This window comes from Lepisosteus platostomus, chromosome 14 (genome assembly GCF_059453375.1).
Source record: "Lepisosteus platostomus isolate fLepPlt1 chromosome 14, fLepPlt1.hap1, whole genome shotgun sequence".
Taxonomy (NCBI): Eukaryota; Metazoa; Chordata; class Actinopteri; order Semionotiformes; family Lepisosteidae; genus Lepisosteus; species Lepisosteus platostomus.
Genome location: NC_142624.1, coordinates 30,292,158 through 30,307,468, shown reverse-complemented (window position 1 = coordinate 30,307,468; position 15,311 = coordinate 30,292,158). Strand labels below are relative to the sequence as shown.

Sequence of the window (15,311 nt, the reverse complement as noted above, 5' to 3'; positions counted from 1 at the left end):
GATGTATCTGGCAGCTCTTCTCTAAATCTATCAATCAAATGCTTAAAGGAAAAAGAATATCTGAATAAAATAAAATGTAAAAACAGTTGCTAGTAAAATTGTAAATTAGCCTATACAAGTTGCTCTGTCCAGCCTTTAATTTTTAAGTGTTGTAAGACGTCTGACCACCAGAGAGAGCTACTGTAAAACCCATCACAGTACAACATTCTGATGGCTGTGATCCAAGATAAAAAGCGATTACATTCTAAAACTCTCGTTTCTTACTTGCCATGAAAATACAAATTCTTAATTTAAGTAAGATTATATTATTTCAATGTATTAAGGCTTTCATAGTCCTTAGTCATAACGTTTATTGCGTAGTCCTTCATATTGTTCTCAAGGTTAATTTAATTCCTATCATTGTCAAATTTTGGAACAAGTAATAGGTTAAGTCCATGCTGAAAAAAAAGAAGAAACAGAACACAACGTTTCGGCGTGGAGCCTTTTTCAGGTCCACGCCGAAACGTTGTGTTCTCTTTCTTCTTTTTTTCAGCATGGACTAAACCTATTACTTGTTCCTTTGCAACCTACGCATGCTGACGCAGCTACCCACCTGAATTAATACAAATATTGATTAAAATCCATTATTGCTGTTTTAAAGCTAAAATAATATAAAGTCCTGAAAAATAAAACTTTGATTTGTGGTAAGAATCCAAATCACATGTTTGAGATCATTTAATTACATTATGAACACAGTACATTGAAATTAAATGGCCGCACAAATTAGGAGGTTAGCATTCAGTTCCAGTTTTTAATTATTAGTTAATGACGGCGTCGCAGTGCTCAGAGACACTCGAAACATGGTTTTACATTGAAATCTTTCGTACAGAAACATTTTCATCCGTGTTTCACTGCCGTTTTGTCAGCAGCCATTGACAGCAGTACATCGGTAAAGGTAACGTGATACTGACTCTGTGGTTCGAGTTTAGGGTGGGGGGATTATGCATTAAGGACTGTATAATATGGTATGCAATCACAGTGTACTGCTCTTCCAGGAAAGCGCCAGGATACCTGTACTAACTGTACCTGTTTAATGGCAGACACAGACTGAACAACGAATAACCTAATGGAACGAGAAAACAAAATCATGACACAGAAGCACAAGGGAGTGGTCCCTGTCACCTTCTCGACAGGAGTTAAAACCGAATTCAATATACTCAGTTTTTAATTAATAAACTGCGATGTATTCATTACATTATTTCCCGATATACATTTTTTTCTTCAAAAAAGTAAACCTCTAACTCATACATGTCACCATGCCTGTAATACATTTATTTGTAAAAAAAAATAAAATCTGTAAATGTTATACAGTAAATCTATTGTAAAATGGCCACAAGTAACGTGTGATTATACAGCAACAAAAGAAACAGCACCACCACATTTATCCTGTGAATTGAATGTCGTTCACGTTATGGACGTTATGGTGTATTTTATTTTAGAGATTAAAAATAAACATTATTTTCTATACGTATTCCTAATAAATCAAATCAGTCTTTTTAATCGCGGGTATTCTAAACAAAACAGCGGGACCCTCTTCAGATACAAGCGTAACGACAATCAGTCTCCATGGTTACCTCCTATTCTGCGGGTTAGAGTAGGGTCACAACCACCCCAAACTTCACGCTACGCCCCACCAAGCCACAACCCACGGCACCATAACAGCCATTTACTTACGTTACTTCCAGAGAGCCATAACCTCTGGAGATCATCTAACCAATCAAACATAAAAACTCGGTCTTCCAGCGCCAATCCGTTGAAAGAGGCGGGCATGGTGTCTTGACGGATACAGAGTTTCTTCAATCCCACAGCTAGTGTGGCCTTGAGAGTGTAGGCAGGCCTCTGTATTTTTAACCAATGACGTGAGACACTGAGTGACACTGCTTAGTTTTAATTGGTTTAGAAGACTCACCAGCGCTTCCGTTTTGAAAACGTTACGGGTAAAGAACTACAATTAACTTAAGACTTTAGGTTCCATGCCCCCGTTTTTTACATATAGTTCAGTGTAAAGCTGTGTCTCTGGTTAAGTCTACTACATGTGGAACTATGGTTCAACAAGTTACAGAAATGCGAAGCTAAAGGGTGTTTTTAATGTGTTGTGGTGGCGATGTTTGAATTTCTATTGTTTGACATACGAAGATTAAGAAATAGTCGAGTCAACTCCAGTGATAATTAACGTATAGTTTTACACTTAATGAGAACAAGAAGAAGTCTTCAATTACGATTAAGGCGAGGATGCTGGTGTCCTGAAATGGCAAGACAAGGGCTTAATAAACCTCACAAGGTAAGGGTCAGTCCTGTGACGTTAAACCTTTCTCACCTAGGTGTGAAATTTGACTTCGTTAAGCTATTATCTGACCGTAAATACGTTTTAAGTGCTCTTGTACAAAATTGCTTTTCCCTAAATGAAATACGTAAATCTCGGTTCTAACTTTAATTTAGAGAGACGCCCCAGTTCGTTAATTCTTACGATGTTTGTAAATGAGCGCCTTCTCGTGTTTGGTTTACTCGTATCCGTAACAAGGATTTTGTTCTGCAAAATCTCACAGAAAAGGTTGTTTTGTATTACCTAGTAAATGGTGGGCTGATCACTAAAACGGGAAAAGCTTGCTCTCATGGCTGCTGCTGTTTTACTGCCAGGTAATCTCTTCAGGGAGGCTGGCTGGCTCTGTGAAGGGGCCAGTGGGGAAAAGGAGGTAAGCAGATCTTTTTTGACTGGTGTTTTAACCGCACTGTTAATTGTAAACTGTGAAAACAGTATTTAAAGTTGATAATATTTTGACTGAAGAGGAACTCTTTCTGCTTCCCACTGACTTAAAAGAGGACTGAGATCATTATAATTGATCAGTCTTGATTATTCTTATGTTCATATATTTAAAGTAGATAGTAGCAATAGTCCATAGAATGCATGCACATTTACTCTCAAGAACATTTTGTATTCTGTACCAATTTTATATAGTCGACAACAAAAATAATGCCTAAAGCCACTGGCCATCAAATCTTCTGCCCAGAGCCAATATTAAATACATGTCCATGTGTGGTGCTTTTCAGAGTGCCTGGAAGACGTGAATCAGAAGCTTCTGTCGATTCTGGTTATTCACTTTATTCCACAGACTCTGAAGATCAGGTAATACTTATTCTAACAGTGCAGGCGTCCATTTCATCTGAGAAGACGGTGTCAATTTTGTGCAAAATAAAATCTTAAAATATCTCCCATTCAAGGTTACGACCATACATAAGGGCTTAGACCGGTGTGCTGCATTATTACAAGGTATTCTTCAAAAGGAAAAAGCAGGTAGGAGTGTCTTCATGGTTTTTAAGTTTTTTTGTAATTATTATTTTTTTCAATATAGCTTTGGTAATCCCATACTTTTGTATAAATTCCAGATGTTAAGCCTGCAAACTCAAAGCCAGGAAAAGCAGCTGCTTCAAAACCCCAGTCAAAAGTAACGTTTGGGAAGGGAGTGAATGGGAAAAGAAAGCAGCAGAGAAAGACTGTGCCAATCCCTCAAGTCCAGAAAGCAGCAGCAGCAGCAGCAGCAGCAGGTAGATAATGAAAATAATAATAATAATTGCTTACACTTCCACTCCAAGCACTTTACAGGTAATGGGGACTCCTCTCCACCACCACCAGTATGCAACATCCACCTGGATGATGTGATGGCAGCCATAGTGTGCCAGAATGCTCATCACACATCAGCTATCAGTGGGGAGGCGAACAGAGTGATGAAGCCAGTTCATGAATGGGGATTATTAGGAGGCCATGATTGGTAAAGGACAATGGGAGATTTGACCGGGAATGCCAGGGTAACAGAATGGATTACTACTCTTTTCAAGAAACACCCTGGAATTTTTACAGTACAGTTTTACAGTATGTCGTATCCGAAGCATGGTGCCTTTTTACAGTATAGTGTCCCTGTCATTTTATTTAGGTGTTTTACGAATTATTGCAGCAGCCTTTTCTTTGCCTTTTTGTCTTGCATTATTGTGTTGCATGACAGCGTTCATTTTAGAATTCCTCACCTGGACATTTTCTTTTTCCACAGCTACTGTGGTGAAGTCCTCTTTATACCCCGGATTAGAAGATAACAGATGTCTAAGCATCTGTAATAATGCAGTGCAAGCACCTGTTGCTCAGCCTGTGCTGGTCCCAATTGCCCAGGGTTCACTCGAGGCTCAGCTAGGTCTGTCCGAAGACGTCCAAACACAAATGTCTCTGCTCAGCTGCCCCGTGCCAGGAAACCCAATCCCCACTCAACCGGCGCACAAAGGTGTGGAGTCAGACACAGCTGACCAGATTTATTTCCTATTCTGTTGTCCTGTTTCCCACATTTGAGCAGTTTTAAAAGGTGTAATTGTTTTCTACTCTTTTTTGTTTTCTAGGACCACAGACTGCAACAGTATTTAACAGTCGCTTGACTACCTCCACTCCTACTTTGTCCCCTCCTCATTCTGGTAATCCGTTTTACATTCAAACTGTAAGTATTCCAAGAAATGTTATACTTTACTCGCTTATTCTGTACTCAATAACCTTTCTTAATGTTTTAACAGATAAAGAGAGGGAATCTAACTTTCTGAGTACCCTGTCTCGCAGCTTTCCAAGATTTAGTCGTAACTTGATAAATGTTTGTTTTTGATTTGTAGAACCTGTCCAATGATATGAATTGTCAAGTAACTTCACAAGGAGGGGTCGCTCACTTTCTCCAACCAATGAGGCCTGTCACTGCAGTTTCCACAGTGCAGCCTGTCAGTCTACCTCTATTAGTGCAGCCATTAACTGCACCCGCTGAGACTGTAGCACAGAGTATACCCCAGCCTCCGTGCAACAGTGAAACAGCTGGTGTGGGGCGGTCACCACACGAGTCACTAAAGGATCAGGCCTTGCTGAGGCAGATCCACATGCACCTTGAGCACCGGCAGCAAGAACCCACTACTCAACATGTAGCATCGCAAGCCCCACATCAAGGGCAGAATCTTCTGTCCAGTGAAACATCAGAAGACAGCGAAGGAACCACAAGTGATGAAGACGGACTAGACTGTGTAGACATTACTCCAGTGAAGGACACCAGCTGTCAGACTAGCTTTGAGAAGCCGAAGCTGTCAAGTCGAACAAAAAAGATGAGTCCAGAACAGACAGCCAAAAAAGTGAAGACTGTGAAGTATCTTCTAGGAGAACTAAAGGCCCTTGTTGCCGATCAAGGTAAAAGAAAAGTAAATCGGTGATTGTTCCTTCAGAAGTACCTTTTAAAATTGTAATTTAAGTGATTACTCTCTAAAATTCTGTTTTTTAAATTTGGGCTTCCAGCTGTGGTTCTCTTAGAAATACATCAAGTTGTCTGTATCCTTTCCCTGATTGAACTGTCAAGATTTAACTGCACCAATTTATGCCTTCTCCAAAGCCTTAATTAATCTGACAAGCTGTTTAATTAGAAAAGTTTTTTTTTTCTATTACCTTTCCTATTGTTTGGGATTGTTATTTTGCATATGAAAAATAAGTATAGAAATCATCAACGTTTCCCTTTTTGCATCTCTTTGATCGTTCAAACTAATCCTATTCTGAAACCAATTAAAGGTTCAGTTATGTCCCTATGAATTCTGAACAAAATCCAGCAGATATGTGGGCCTCCCTGACGAGGACTGATCTACAAAGCCTGATAAATTCTGGACCTCAAGGCACAGAATTGGGAACCCTTGTGCTAAATTACTACTATATGGTTAAACAGTGGTTAAACTACTACTTCATACTGTATGGTTCCTTTTGAATGGGTCCTGCGTATAAAACTTAAAATTATTTCTAATCATACAACCATCCTTTAATTTTACATCAGTTTCCAACTGTTACAGTTTTTATAGATTAGCATTCAGTTACCAATTTGTAAAAGACATATAACAATTTAATGATCAATTAATGGGTTTGCAAAGCAATTTACAGATCATTCAGGAGTAAATTCATAGTACCCTTCAGTCCTCTTGTCATTGAATAGATCACCTGCTTAGCTGTGTAACATAGAAATATGTAACCTTCAAGAGTAACTGGATTTGAGTACTCCAGGAATGTCATGCGCAGGTGCACATCTTCACTCCCGGGGGATCAGATTCCACCAAGTTCTTTAAATTAGCAGGACCTGAGAATCTTTGCAAAAGTGTAAATAGGTGCAGTTAAGCTAATGACTATAGATTAAACCAAAACATGCAGATCAGGGCGGAGCGGTGGCTCTGTGGCTAAGGATCTGCGCCTGTGACTGGAAGGTTGCCGGTTCAAATCCCGCGGCCAGCAGAGGAATCCTGCTCCATTGGGCCCCTGAGCAAGGCCCTTAACCCTAACTGCTCCAGGGGCGCCGTACAATGGCAGACCCTGCGCTCTGACCCCAAGCTTCTCTCCCTGTCTGTGTCTCCATGGAGAAAAGCTGGGGTATGCGAAAAGACGAATTCCTAATGCAAGAAATTGTATAGGGCTAATAAAGAAACATTATTAAACACATTAGATACTGCATCCATACAAGAATACAACTGGTGTAGTGAATACATTAAAGCAGAATATCATTATTGTAATTTTGGTCTGGGCCTATTCTCTAACCGTTCCCACTGTTCCTGCATCTTCCATCTTTGTGGTGATAATGAACACCTTAGTCTTTAAGAACAACATTACTACCTGAATCTTTTTCCTTTTGTGTTTTACAATGTTGAAGATTGATTAAAAACACAAAACCTAATTTGTGTCTTAGGCATTTTACTGTTCCTTTTTACCAGATGACTCGGAGGTTCTTCGGCTAATAAGTGAAGTTGAAGAGAGCATCTCCTTGCTTCCTGTCATGGTTGGAAGTACAAACATCCAGGCTGAAATCGCTCTGACTCTGCAGCCCCTGAGAAGTGAGAATGCACAGCTGCGGAGGTCAGAAGAAGAGATATTCAAACAGATCTTTGTAGTTCTAGCATTTATTTGAGTCAGAGTTGCAACATGGAAACTAATGCTTCCATGCTATGCATGATCTTTTCTTAAACTGTAAAAGGCAATTATAAAAAAATGAGTAATGTTACTAACCACGTACCAGTATCTGAATTTGATTGTTTTTACACAATTTACTAAAGTAGCACATCTTTTCTACAAGTACAGTTTTGCTTATGCAAATTAAATGTTAACACTGTTACAGGAAGAGCATTTTGAAGCAGCAGAGGGATGCACAGACTAATGCAGTTTTTCCACGTCTTGTAGGCGCCTGAGAATAGTGAATCAACAGCTGAAGGAGCGTGAAAGAGCAGAAAAGGAATCAAGATCTTCCGACTGCAATTTTGAGAGTATGTCTGAATTTTCTGAATCTCGAAATGTCCATCTGATAGGATTTAACACTGCAAAAAAACAATATTCAGGGTGCTTTAGATTTTTAATGCTAATCCCATCAAGGTGTCCATCTTTTCCAAAGGAAGAATTCCTCCTTCGATGTGGTGACCTAACAAGGTTTCTCTTTTCTGGTCTATGCAGTAATCTCTCTGCAGTCTATGAATATGGCACTACAGAGCAAACTACAGGAGTCCCAGAAGGGTTTTGAAGCACTACAGAAAAGAAATGAAGAACTCGTACAAATAATTGAAGACCAGCGTCAGGAAAAAAGCCTACTACTGAAGACCATCGAGGATAAAGATAAAGAATTACAACAAAGGAGGCAAACATGTGAGGTGGACACAGCCAGAGTTAAAATGGGTAATTTGCGTTTACAGTACGTGTTATTTCTTTTGGTCTTTTTTTGCTAAAGCTGTTAAAACAGGCACTGTTTTTTTTCTTCAGATGTAGATGAAGCCTTGTCACAGATGAAGAGTTTTCAATTTAAGCTAGAGGCATCAGAGAAGGAAAACCATGTCTTGGCTGTAAGTCTTCAGCAGCGAGATGCAGAAATCAGCAGACTGCGTGAACTAACCAGGTGAGAGCAGTTTTAGCATGGTAAAGATATTGCACGCTCTGAAAGAGTCTGATTTATGGTGTGTACTTTCTGTATTTGTATTTTTTGTCTTGTACTTTCATCCAATTTTAGAAGATTGTGGGTTTTTGCAGTCTGAGTGATAAATTATGCAATGATGAGTTCTAAAGATTTGCATGATGCATGAATCATGTATGTATTGCAAATGTGATTTTCAAAGCCATTTTGAATTTTCCGGGTTTGATATTTTACATTTATTGCTTTTTGCAGGACATTGATGTGGTCACTAGGTGGCATTATTTCATTTTGATTTCTAATATGAGATTCATAATAGTTTTATGTTCAAATTAATGACATTTGCAGTTTATTTAAAAGGGCTGTGTAAATGTGTGGCTTTAATTTTTTTCATTTAGTTATTTTTATTTGCACTTATCTGTTTCATGGTTGTTTTCTTTTGACAGAAGTCTTCAAGGACGTATGGCCAGACTTGTATCGGAACTTAATCTGGAAAAGAATGTCCCTAAAACCAGCACACATCTGACTAAAACTCTTTTAGATTGTTATGATTATCAGCAAAAGGCAAGCTCTGCATCTGATTCTGTCTCAAACGCAATAAACATGTATCTTAAGACTTTAGAAGCTAATCAACATTGTTTCCTTCAGGAAGGCATGCCTACTTTTTGTGAATCTAAAGAAAATGGTGGACTGTCTACTTGGAGGATTGGAGACAGCTTTGGCAATCCAGAGGAAAACTCTTCTCCGGTGAAAGCTTGTATGACAACTCCTTTAACTGAGAATGGTGTTAGTTTAGGTTCAAACAGGGAAGCAGAGCTGGACAAGACCACATATATTCCGCTCAAGGAGACCGTAAGGAAGCAGCAGTACTCAAGTGATGCACCAAAGATGCCTTCTGCTCACTGCAGCAGCAACAAAAAACCATACGATTCTAAAAGAAACCCTAGTGATGACATAGTACAATGTGTTAAGCCAAAACACCTAGAGTGTGCCTTTGAAAAACTGCACATCTCAAAAGGTCCATTGTCATATAGGGGAGATTCCCTACAAAGTCCAGGAAAATCTTCAAATACTCCTTCAAGTGACACTGATGGAGCATTACTAAGACCTTTGGGTAGAACAGACACTGTTTCAGGTGGTAATAATAATCATTTCCAGCACTTTGTTCCATGTGATGAAAACAGAGGACAGGTATTTAATAGAAGATCGTCAGCTTTTAATTCCACATTTTCATCATTTGACATTAGATCTGTTGCTTCAGACTGGAGTATGAGTTCAGTTTCCACATTCAACACCCGGGATGAACAGGAGTTCAGGAATGGACTTGCTGCGCTTGATGCCAGTATAGCTAGCCTACAGAAAACAATCCAGTCTGACCTGAAGAGATGAAACTGTTACTAGTGTATCACCATCATTTTCTTTATTTGTAGTTGTGTAAATCTGATGTGTACAAAAAAGCTGTTTTTAAAACCACAAAATGAGACATGACTTTTTTTGATGTTGATGCAAATTCGAACAATGTCCTCTAATCATTAATTTAAATGATTTTATATTTAATATATTTAAAATAAAGTGGAAAGCTTGTTTTAACATTTTTTTTCTTGTGTAATCTCAATTGGAAAGGGATGCTTCAGGTGAAATAATCAGACACCAGTATTGTCAGATTACAACTAATGCCAAACTGGAACTCTGTGAATGAAGTTCACTTAATACTAATTAAGAACACTTAAAGTGTACAGTGCTGAACTCTGTAGCTTTCAAGGTATGCCAGAAATCCTTATTAAGCAAAATCAAATGATAATGAAGTCCTATTCTTAATGTTAAAAGGTAGAGAGTGACATTTAAAATTCAGCACTTAAAAAAAGGAATTAAGTGAGAAACATTTTTTCCTGAGTTACTGCAACTCTCTTGCGACATAACTCATTTTTGTTTAACTTCAAGAAATAAAAGTTAATGCTTTAAATGTTCTTCAGATCATTTATCACAAAACCATAACCCAGAGGCACATTAAGCTGTATAAAATATGCAGTGGGCTGTTACTATTACAATAGAACATGCTTTAAGGTGAAGTTCCAAAAACATGGCTGGGATACAAGCCTCAGTTTTTCATGGTTGGTCTGTATGCCTTCTTTAATACAAGGCAAGTTTGCAAAGCAACAGGCCAGGGCATACTTTAAGCTTTGTTAACCAGACACCTATCATTCATGTAAATGTTTCAAACATGGTTATCAAACATGTTATCCAGAAGTACTGCATTTATTTTAGAAATCATCTGTCATATGGTAGGTTCAAAAGGGAGGTTACAATTAAAAGTGTTTTCCAGCCTCTGAATCTGAAAACTTAATCTTCATGCTGTTTAGAAAGCATAAGTCCATAATTGTCTTAAACATTGTCACTTTCACTACTTGTATTAATCCAGATGTGTGCTTTACCAAGTGCACCATGGAATTTCTAAGTACTTGCAAATGTTCTCACCTTCTTCCTACAACTTTTGTAAGGGGATTCATCTTCATTATAAATTCAGAAAAAAAATAGTCCAGTACAGCATCCATTATAGAAAATATAACTATGATCTGTTTCTAAAGAAATACAATTCTAATATACAACCCTTAGAAAGATAAATCAAATGTCTAGGACTGTGGGACTGAGAACAAAATTAAATCACCAGATTTTTTTCTAGAGGTCTTGTCTGGCTTGCCCTTTTTATTATTTTTTACTGAATATGGCCAGGTTCAGTTCTTTGTCAAAACAATTCACTGGCTGTTTCAAGAATTCTGACATAAGAATTCAGTAGCTTTGTTTTCCTGCTGTTTTCTGAAACTCCACATTTCCAAATTTGGTGTGAACTACTAGTTGCCAGATGTCTGGTATTTGGTCCATTGGATGTGAAAATGTACTTGTTCAACTTCAATAGGGCCTTAACCAAAGACACTTACAAAAGTGTTAGAGAAGTGTATAAATAAACCAAATTGCATGCTACTGTTAAAAAATATGGGAAATGTCTAGGGTATACAGGAAGTCGAGAAATGCTACAAATTACAACAGGGTGTTCCTGCAAATCTTCTCAACCTGTCATGTCTTCCACAGATTTCTTTTTTCCCCGTTTTGGCCACAAATGTATGCCTTGAAATAAGAATGCTTTATTCATCCTCCTACATGAATGAGGGTTATCAATGTTAATATTAATTCAAGTCTAAACCAGGAATGTAACCGTATGTAGAATAATTGAAATGCATCCAAGAACTACAAGTGACAGGCACATGGATTTCATTTTTAGGATTTCTTTGCTAGGCGTTTCAAAATGAACAATGTCAAACATTTAACCTTTTAGGTTTGAAAGAAATGTTAACATTCAGTTTTATTGTAATACCTCACAGGTCATCCACAATTACATTACTTCATATTCTGCTTCAAGATGTTTCACCAAGAGGAAACAAAAAACTACTCCGGCAACCTAAAATAAAAAAGAAAGGAAAAATGTTTTACAACACTGAAAGCACTGAACAAAATACATTTTAAAAGACAAGTTTTCATGTAGGTGAGGAGCACATTTTATCATCATATTTTATCTACATCAAATGTGATTGAACAATGTAGACTGATAGTGTATTTGAGTGGTAGATAAATATTTGAGGGGGAGGCACTGGGCATAGTATTTAGCATTGCCGCCTCAGAGTGCGGAGCCATGGGGTGCTATCTGCGTGGAGTTTGTACTGTATGTTCTCCCCTTGCTTGCATGGGTTTTCTGCAGGATGCTCCAGTTACCTCCCATAGGCTAAAGACATGCTGGTACAGTAGGTTAATCATCAAATTGGTCCTGATGTGAGTCTGTGCGTGTCTACCCCATGATGGACTGCCGTCCCATCCAGGGTGTAGCCTGTCTTACGCCCATTGCATGCTCTGGCTCTCCCCTGTGACCCTGAATTGGATGAAGCCATTAGAAAATGGATGGATGGATCAATATAGGTATTTGAGTGAAGCAATTCCAATTTTAAAACAGCACTACTTGTAGACCTTAATAGAACAATAGGTGTTATATATTTCACCATCTGAATTCAGTCAGCCAGGAATCTATTTCTAGATGTTCATTACCTGTGCAACACCAAAGCCAACTCCTATCCCTCCAATAAGGATGCTGTGCTCATGAATCCATGATCCAATCTTATCAATGCATCCCTGTGAACAACAAACAGCACCACACCTGGCAATTGGTTCCTGGGTTGGGAACTTCCCTCATTTCTAAACGAGCAGAGAATCGGTAGATTTACAGGAGCAGACAACTGAGGTTAACAGCAATTTTTAAAAAGGAAGAAAATTTTAAATACAGAAAGGCTTGCCTGTGTATAAATATTAGTTGTCTCGTTGATGGAGGTCCCACAGTGTGGTGTCTCTTTCATACAGCAGCTGTCTGGGACAGCATTTCTCAGGGTGGTGTTGAACCAGTCCGAATATATCACAGCACCGCAGCAGTGAAACTGAGGGAAGTGGAAGAAACAAAACATATATGAATTATACTCCTGAACTGAGGCTTCATAGTCGCCAAATATCCATTTTTTACTCAATATTTTCATTTGTTATTTCTCTTCACCACACCCTTTATCCAACTGTACTGGAACCAGCAGTGAAGCAGAGCTATTCCAGACAGGTCCTCATGTTAGCCCGTAATTTTATCATACCTAGTCAACCCACCAGCATATCTTTGCGAGGTGGGAGGATACCAAAGCACCCAGAGAAAACCCATGCAAACACAGGGGAACATGCAAACTCCACACAGACAGCACCCCAGTACACAACTAACCATAGAGTTCAGTTAAACGCTAACCAATATGTCAGCATGTCCCACAGTCAATGTATTCATAATTGCATATAAAATGGCTAGAAAAACAAAATACATTGTAAGATCTTAAAATGTCAAACTCAATATTTCTGAAAAACCGTATCTACAGGATACTGTACCCTGAGTTCAGTTCCTGGGTTATTACAGTATGTGTGTAGACTAAGCATGCTCTAACATGGTTTCCTGTTGCTTGCCAGATTAGGTTCCGACTTGCCCTGTCACCCTGTACTGTTTAGAAACTACTTGTACTGTAGATGGATGGATACACGAAACTGCAGAAAAATCTCACCTGTTTCTGCAATCTATCCACGGGTACCTTGAGATTAGGTTCAGTAGGGTAACTATGAAGAGTCTTCAAGTACAAATCCAATATGCTTTTGTGGATCTGCAGAACAAAGTTATAATAAAATGCTTAATTTGTAATGACTTTAAACCATGTGGCATGTTTAACTGATGGAGAAATACTTTTCTTATATTTATGAAGAGTTCTGAGATTAGCATCCCAAGTTGTTTTATAGCTTTATTAATTAGAAAAAAAAACACTTTTTTGTGGGAGTGGGTTTGAAAGAACAAAAGGCAACCTACTCCTTTCCTGTAAAGATACGCTGACACTCCAGCTCCTATTTCCACAATAAACATGATGAACAACACAATGGAAAACTGTAAGATAAAGAACATAACAATTACAACTGCTAAAACAAAAAAACGCTGTTTGTCCCTATACTGTGTAATACGTTGCACTTATTTGGTTTCCCAGCTGTTCAAAGGAACTGTTTTTTCCTTGAAAATATTATACCTTCCCCTTAATGTGAAAAGATAAACAAGATTTATCATTTATTACAGCTTGCTAAAAACATATCTAATAGGAAGCTATTAAGTATGTTAAAGAGATGTATAATAGTAAAAAAAAAATACATACCACTTTAATCAATTTACTGTTCTCCCTGATTACTGAAACACAGCCAATAAGGGACAGAACAAAAATGATTATCCCAACGATAATAAGAACAACAGCAACACTAGAAGTGACTTCTGATACCACCACAGAGACATCATAGAGGTTAAGCTCCACTGAGGCACCAGCACAGATTAAGGTAAGGCCTGCAACCTACAGGGAAATTATTGTTCAGTTCATTTAATTTAACAATGCAATTTGTGATTATAAATAAATGACATCTTTATTTACCTCAAACAAAAATGAATTAGTCAAAACGGGGATAAACATTTTATATACGGTATGTTTTGCATAAGGTATTACACTTTTCTTTTGGAAAATGTTATGTTACTTACCCAGAAAAAGAAGTTTAGAAAGAGAAGTGACATTTTTATCCACTTCAGTTTGGACATCCTATATATTTTTGCACATATCCCGGACATGACGGGCAGTGGGGCTAACTAACCTAAAGGGAACACGAAGTATTTTATGTTGTGAAAAAAATTCTACGTATATGGTCAATACATGCCCATTTGATCTTCTACTTTATATACAGGTACAGTATAACTGAAGCGAAACTGCCAAAGCATATACAGTACATATAATCATTTATAGTTTCAAGAATAACTTTCTGGTATTTTTTCTGAACACATACGAATCTCCTTTAATTGGCCTTGTTTCAAAAGGCGATTTCCAGTTCGTATTTTTGGCTTTAACAAATATCTTAATGCGCAAAATAGCCGTTTGCAAATCTTTTTGACAAAAAGTGATACAAAAGCAACATCTTCATGCGTCCACGCGATTTATTTTTTAAGTCTCTTATACTGACTACCATGATTGACCATGCTTTAGAACCGAGATTCTCTTTATTTTTTAATACATTGAAAGACTATACATTGTATTACCTAACTAGGAAATAAACGCGGTCTATAACTTTACACGATTCATTCAAGGTACAGGAAAAATAAGATTTGAAAAGACGATTTTTAAAGATGTTTCTCTGTCATCGTCCGTTTTATTAATTGACTTTTCTAGGGATTACATTTCAGATGGAACAATTAGCACCAAGAAATAACATGCGACATTCGTAAACTATGTTCTGTAAAATGTGTCATCACTACTTTGTTTTTTACCCTCGTCAAGAAACGCTATGGCTTGTAAACGTTTTTGCAAGTACTAAAACTATACCTGGCAACTACAATGTGCAGAACACGGTGTTGCAGCTGTGGTAAAGAAATCAACTTGTTATCACTCAGGGTATTTAGATATGATGGGCCCTGGGGGGAGTTCAATGAAGGTGTGACCTAGAGGTTAACAATAACAGTCATGTAAGGCTAATTAACTCTATCTACAGCAAATGGGGAAAAAGAACAATTCATAAAACATTCTTATCTGTTTAATGATTCAAAGTTCAACTATTTTGGGGGTGAAAAACATTGTTTCAACAACATAGTTCACATTCCAAGCACCTGATGGCACTTAAGCAACCAGATTGGACTATGGAATGATGGACTGTTACTATTCATGTTATATTAGGTGGTATCATAGAACTTCACTGAAGAAATTAAATGTGTTA

General features: G+C 37.8%; 2 protein-coding genes across 3 annotated transcripts; one reads left to right on the top strand and one right to left on the bottom strand.

Annotated features, from left to right (window-relative positions):
* The first annotated feature begins 1,458 nt into the window (after nucleotides 1-1,458).
* Nucleotides 1,459-9,554, top strand: ccdc14 (coiled-coil domain containing 14). Its single transcript, XM_088605575.1, has 14 exons — nucleotides 1,459-2,320; nucleotides 2,677-2,732; nucleotides 3,088-3,163; nucleotides 3,259-3,331; nucleotides 3,424-3,574; nucleotides 4,084-4,307; nucleotides 4,420-4,514; nucleotides 4,681-5,236; nucleotides 6,787-6,928; nucleotides 7,250-7,332; nucleotides 7,517-7,735; nucleotides 7,820-7,952; nucleotides 8,411-8,528; nucleotides 8,613-9,554. Exons 1-14 carry the CDS (start codon nucleotides 2,231-2,233, stop codon nucleotides 9,351-9,353), a joined length of 2,757 nt encoding a protein of 918 aa, XP_088461701.1. The 5' UTR covers nucleotides 1,459-2,230; the 3' UTR covers nucleotides 9,354-9,554.
* A 1,735-nt stretch (nucleotides 9,555-11,289) lies between these two features.
* LOC148649199 (CD63 antigen-like) lies at nucleotides 11,290-15,043 on the bottom strand. 2 transcript variants are annotated; one of them, XM_088606897.1, is made up of 8 exons: nucleotides 14,924-15,043; nucleotides 14,092-14,201; nucleotides 13,721-13,909; nucleotides 13,387-13,461; nucleotides 13,091-13,186; nucleotides 12,302-12,439; nucleotides 12,057-12,140; nucleotides 11,290-11,418 (listed from the first exon to the last, which is right to left on the bottom strand). In XM_088606897.1, the coding sequence occupies exons 2-8, from the start codon at nucleotides 14,176-14,178 to the stop codon at nucleotides 11,353-11,355; spliced, it is 735 nt and encodes a 244-aa protein (XP_088463023.1). In that variant the 5' UTR covers nucleotides 14,179-14,201; nucleotides 14,924-15,043; the 3' UTR covers nucleotides 11,290-11,352. The 2 variants fall into 2 exon arrangements, with proteins under 2 accessions (XP_088463023.1, XP_088463024.1); XM_088606898.1 differs by lacking the exon at nucleotides 14,924-15,043 and having other exon boundaries at nucleotides 14,092-14,375.
* Between the last annotated feature and the right edge of the window lie 268 nt (nucleotides 15,044-15,311).

Coding starts and splice junctions, on each gene's coding strand:
- ccdc14 (XM_088605575.1), top strand. CDS start 2,231: ATGAGAACAAGAAGAAGTCTTCAATTACGATTAAGGCGAGGATGCTGG. Junction 3,164..3,258: donor CCACAGACTCTGAAGATCAG/GTAATACTTATT, acceptor CTCCCATTCAAG/GTTACGACCATACATAAGGG. Junction 7,333..7,516: donor TTCCGACTGCAATTTTGAGA/GTATGTCTGAAT, acceptor TGGTCTATGCAG/TAATCTCTCTGCAGTCTATG.
- LOC148649199 (XM_088606897.1), bottom strand. CDS start 14,178: ATGTCCGGGATATGTGCAAAAATATATAGGATGTCCAAACTGAAGTGG. Junction 13,910..14,091: donor TTCTAAACTTCTTTTTCTGG/GTAAGTAACATA, acceptor ATTTCCCTGTAG/GTTGCAGGCCTTACCTTAAT. Junction 12,440..13,090: donor TGGATAGATTGCAGAAACAG/GTGAGATTTTTC, acceptor CACTTCCCTCAG/TTTCACTGCTGCGGTGCTGT.